General features: G+C 45.7%; 1 protein-coding gene across 3 annotated transcripts in view; it reads right to left on the bottom strand.

The window, feature by feature from the left end:
- The window catches only part of LOC108258401 (transmembrane protein 94), a 21,288-nt gene that overhangs the window by 14,685 nt on the left and 1,603 nt on the right, over nt 1-5,000 (bottom strand). For all 3 annotated transcript variants that reach the window (XM_053676033.1, XM_053676032.1, XM_053676034.1), the window contains 11 exons: nt 4,946-5,000; nt 4,559-4,710; nt 3,694-3,796; nt 3,473-3,559; nt 3,249-3,365; nt 2,878-2,982; nt 1,687-1,833; nt 1,150-1,429; nt 634-807; nt 218-320; nt 1-95 (listed from right to left, as the gene is read on the bottom strand). The exon at nt 1-95 is cut by the window's left edge and continues 51 nt beyond it; the exon at nt 4,946-5,000 is cut by the window's right edge and continues 142 nt beyond it. In XM_053676033.1, coding sequence (XP_053532008.1) covers nt 1-95; nt 218-320; nt 634-807; nt 1,150-1,429; nt 1,687-1,833; nt 2,878-2,982; nt 3,249-3,365; nt 3,473-3,559; nt 3,694-3,796; nt 4,559-4,710; nt 4,946-5,000 — 1,418 coding nt within the window. The remainder of the gene's footprint in view (nt 96-217; nt 321-633; nt 808-1,149; nt 1,430-1,686; nt 1,834-2,877; nt 2,983-3,248; nt 3,366-3,472; nt 3,560-3,693; nt 3,797-4,558; nt 4,711-4,945) is intronic.

A 5,000-nucleotide genomic window follows, 5' to 3' on the forward strand; every position in this document is an offset into this window, starting at 1 on the left:
TGTCAGGATCATGAGGTTGAAGCAGTGGTTTGAATGACACAGCGACACACTGACCTGCCATGCAGGAGCGCTGGTAAAAATCCACCACCTTCTTTCTGCCCAACGCAAGTTCCAGGCCGTTAAGGACAGTATATTTATGATGTCATAAATATATGCAAATAAAGTGGTGGTGGTGGTGGTGTGTGTGTGTGTGTGTGTGTGGGGGGGGGGTTCTGACCTGTCTGAGTCTGTCAGCATCTGGAGGTCTTCTCCATTCCAGAATTCAGAGCAAGCACTGAGGACCGCGTCGGCAGAGCCGTAAGAAAACAGCTGGAAATCGCCTGGAAGCCAGAGTGATAAACATGCGATTAAGATCAACAAGTGTGTTTGGGCATGTGGGGACCGCACAAAGATAGGAATGTCTGACAGCTTCTACTAAATGTCCCCATAAGTATAGGAATATCTGAGAGGTTTGACATTGTGGAAACATGCGGCCGGGCTCCACATGGTTTGTTTTTGGCTACCCAGATTGAAGTTAAAGGGATTTAGGTTTTGCATAATATTCATTAACTGCTTTAATGTCAATGGAAGGTCCTGTATGTATGTATGTGTGTGTGTGTGTGTGTGTGTGTGTGTGTGTGTGTGTGTGATCACCAGTGTGTGCATGGTGCACCAGCAGGGCGATGAGATGTGAGAACGGGAGGCGTCTCATGGAAACAGAGGGCGGGGCAATCACCCCTGGCTCCCCAGAGCAAGGGATTGTGGGTAGGGTGTAGGCAGCCACGCTCATTCTCTGTTGGAATGGTTCCCGGGCCAAAGGAGAGAACCCTACACACACACACACACACACAAACACAAGGCGAAAGTAATTTGTTTGATGGAGCTTAACTGCTTTTCAGGTTAATAGGGAATTAAAGGGAGCTTACGTTCGGAGAACATTTCTGCGCCTGAGTCACTATAAGATGTTTTTATACACATCTAAACACTAATACAGATTAGTAATAAAACCGGAACTTTATAAGAGTAAAAGAGGCATTTATGCTTTTTGCGTCTTCTTGCTAGCATGCCAAGCTGCATTTTGTTGTCTTATGTTCATATTTATTTATTTATTTGTAAAAGTATTTTAAGTGTATATTTTATTTTATTGTATTTTTAAAAATGTATTCTTACCCAGAATCTTCGGGAGCTGGCAGAGGCCCCACGGCGGGCGAACTGGCTGGCAGGGTGGGCGCGTGCGCAGCAGTGCAGCGTGTGAAAGGTGATCGGAGAGGCGGAGCACGCGTGTCGCCATGGCGGCGTCACCAAGCAGGAGCTGAATGGCCAAACCGAGAGGGTGTAAAGAACGGGCATGGCGCTCCCACCGCATGTCGTCGAACTGCACCCGAGTGTCATCAAAGTGCGCCCGGTCCAATGAGAGACTCAGCGTCTCCAGACCACAGAAGGGGCGGGGCTAACGAAGCGTCAGAAAGCATTAACACGTGAATGTTTCAATATGAGTTTTATGGTCGTAGCCTTCAGAACACGTTAGGCCCATCGTTGCACCGACCATTACTTAGTTAAAATGAATGAACAACAACTTAATGGACCGGTTTGCTGGGAAAATTCAGAACCGAGGCTGAAAAGTAAATTCTGAAAAGCACGTTCAGGAAGTCATCAACAGACTGGAATCACACACGTGAAGAGAGCTCGACTATAAAGTGAAAATACCTTGGCGCTTTCATCATTCATGTTCTCTCTGTCTTTCTGTTTTTGGTTCGCCCCCTCTGAGGGCAGCGTCTTGCTGAAGAACAAAATCTTCTCTGGGTTTGGACTGGGCCAAGACAGGATGCCTTGCTTATCAACACAGCATAACACCTCAAGCACACACACACACACACACACACACACACAAACACGTAAATATACAGCGAGATCCAAATTTCCACTAGCAATAACTCTTTATTTCATCAAATACAAAAATATGTTGAATATGTAGCTAAAACAGAGGATGTTAAAGGAAAATGATCGACAGTGGTGTGATGTGATGAAGCGGAGTTATCGTTACAACGCCTAAGCTGTGTTCCTTGGTTTTTAAGTCTCTGGGTTACTGATCAGAAGGTCGGGGGTTCAAGCTCCAGCACTGCCTGGCACTGGGTTACTAATCGGAAGGTCAGGGGTTCAAGCCCCAGCACTGCCAGGCACTGGGTTACTAATTGGAAGGTCAGGGGTTCAAGCCCCAGCACTGCCAGGCACTAGGTTACTAATTGGAAGGTCAGGGGTTCAAGCCCCAGCACTGCCTGGCACTGGGTTACTAATTGGAAGGTCAGGGGTTCAAGCCCCAGCACTGCCAGGCACTAGGTTACTAATTGGAAGGTCAGGGGTTCAAGCCCCAGCACTGCCAGTCACTGGGTTACTAATCGGAAGTTCAGGGGTTCAAGCCCCAGCACTGCCAGGCACTGGGTTACTAATTGGAAGGTCAGGGGTTCAAGCCCCAGCACTGCCTGGCACTGGGTTACTAATTGGAAGGTCAGGGGTTCAAGCCCCAGCACTGCCAGGCACTGGGTTACTAATTGGAAGGTCGGGAGTTCATTGCCAAGCAAGAAACTTAACCCTCTCTGCTCCAGGGACGCTGTATCATGGCGTTCTGACCCCAACTTTCTGATATGCTGGGGTATGCTATAATGTATACATGATTAATAAAAACTTGTTATCATTATCATTATTACAGCATGTCCTGAAGTGATTTATTCCTCGTGTACCATAGAAATGTTTTGGATTTTGGACCCTGATTCTTTTAGACTTTGCTACATTGAATTTCCTGCCAGTTCCTGTCAACTGCCTGTTGGGAAGTCTAGCTATCTACAGTAGAGTGTGAACACACACACACACACCCAAACACACAAACACACAAACACTTACTGTAACAGAGCCCAGGTTGTGCAGGAGACTCGCTGTGTGACAGAGCGCTGAAGATCGTCCGAAAAGCACAGAGAAAAATGTACCGCACATCAGCTTCCACACTTCCTGTTTGTCAAAATTGACAACCCCCCCCCCCCAAAAAAAAGAGACAGTTTTACACTCTCTGACACTGGAGCCTCCTTCCATAAATGTTTGCCCTACGTCAATGTTTGTAGAAAAAGCGTATTGATATACAGTAAACCTGTCATTTGTCTTACTTCAGTAATAACTGTCCATAATTGACAGCAATTCTGACCAATCCGAATCGAGAATTCGGCGGTGTTTAATTGAACGTCTCCACGCTAACAACAGTATTCGTAATTGATACTTACCCACAAGGCCTTTGGCTGAGGGTCCATCTGAAGGAGGACTCGCACTTCCCCGTATATTCCCACCAATAACCAGAGCAACGGGAAGGTCAGGGGTAAGAGAGGCAGGATGCCATTTACCTACAGTGTAGCAGGAGCAGAGCGCTCATATACAGTAGTAGGTTTCAGGATGGATAATAATGCATAACACGATATCATTCCGGAGTGTGTGTGCATGCGTGTCATACTGGTAGCTGCAGTAATGTAACGTGCCATGGTCCTACTCCAGGAGCTCCCAGAACATAGCGCAGCATGTTCATAACCAGCAACACCACCTAGTTTTGGTGGCAGAAAAGCCGTTTAATACGAGAATCACTTTTGCTAATCACTCATACAGGTTTGTACTTAATCATGCAACGATTTAATTTCTAATTAGCACTGAAAAAAAAACAACATTTTCCAGGCTCACCAAAGTTAGCAGAGCAGGACCTCTCTCTAGTAAGGTCTGCACTGTGAACCGTTCGTTATCCAACACGGAGACAGGTCTGTGCTGAGAAAGCTCCAAACACCTCCTGAATAAAGGAAGAAAAAATTACGTATAAAACCGTTGTTTTCCGTTTTCAGCCAGGTCGTACAGAACAAATGTACATATTTTCTAATCAACATGCTTGATAAATATTAGGATGTAGTCTGTCTGCTGCTACATACACTTTGCATTAGTATTTCGACAGCTAGCTATTAGCATTCTGCTCGTTTGTATCATCAGCTACGGTAGCTAGCATGTGAGAAATTAGATGTAAAGTTGTCGCTAGCTACCCTCCACTAATGTTTTCCCGCATGCTGTGGTTTCTCGGTGCAAATTTACCGGCAGTAACTAAAACACAGTAACAGTGTTTGATCCGAGGCATCTTTATTCATTCGTGAACCTTTCGTTTACTTTCATACTTTAAGCAAAATAAGGAATAATGAGTTTATTCCATAGTTTTCTGCTTTCATTTGAATGATTTCGAAGATGTAGTTCAACTTTTACCAGAGGATTTGAATTTGGGTATTGTTTTTTTATACCATCTCTGCTAGTTACTAAAGCTGGTTAGTTAGACTCGAGGCCATGCTAATTCTGAATTAGCGTGTAGTGTAAAATTAGCACGTAATTCGAGTGTTCCTAACTTATTCAAAAACGAGCCCATGCGAGTCTCCTGGGGAACGCAGTTGAACTTTACACTGCAGACTTGGCCCACCCAAGACGTCAACATCTTAGCACAACGCTTGGACGTGGTACGGTGCTTGTCTGCATACGTAGGAGCGTTCGCTGGTGGAAATTTCCATCGACTCACTGAACCACTTCCAGCGCCGGAGTCCGAGTGACCCTGAAAAGCTGAGGCTGGAGCAAACGGTGAGGTCGTGACCTTTCTTGATCTAGACGGGATGGAGGACTTGAGACGTGACTGAACACATCGCTTCGGGACAGGACGACGTGTTCTTCTTCCTGTACTTCACAGAACGACCAGAAAACGATGGGTGGGATAGATTAACAAAGGTTGCAATATCTTTCCGTTATCTTCAAATATACTTGGCGTAAATAAAACATTCGAATGTTGGTTCACTGCCTATAATCATCTGCTTCTGCTGGGCTCTTTGTATCTTTGAGCAGTCTTGCCACACTGTGAGTGACTCCGAGCTAGGTGTATCTACATAACTATTCTCTTGTTAAAGCTGCTGACCTGGATACCCCTGAGTTCAGTGGGGGCCTCACTGCCTGGGCGCAGAGAGATGATG

The sequence above is a fragment of the Ictalurus punctatus genome, chromosome 26 (genome assembly GCF_001660625.3).
Source record: "Ictalurus punctatus breed USDA103 chromosome 26, Coco_2.0, whole genome shotgun sequence".
In the NCBI taxonomy this organism is placed as follows: Eukaryota; Metazoa; Chordata; class Actinopteri; order Siluriformes; family Ictaluridae; genus Ictalurus; species Ictalurus punctatus.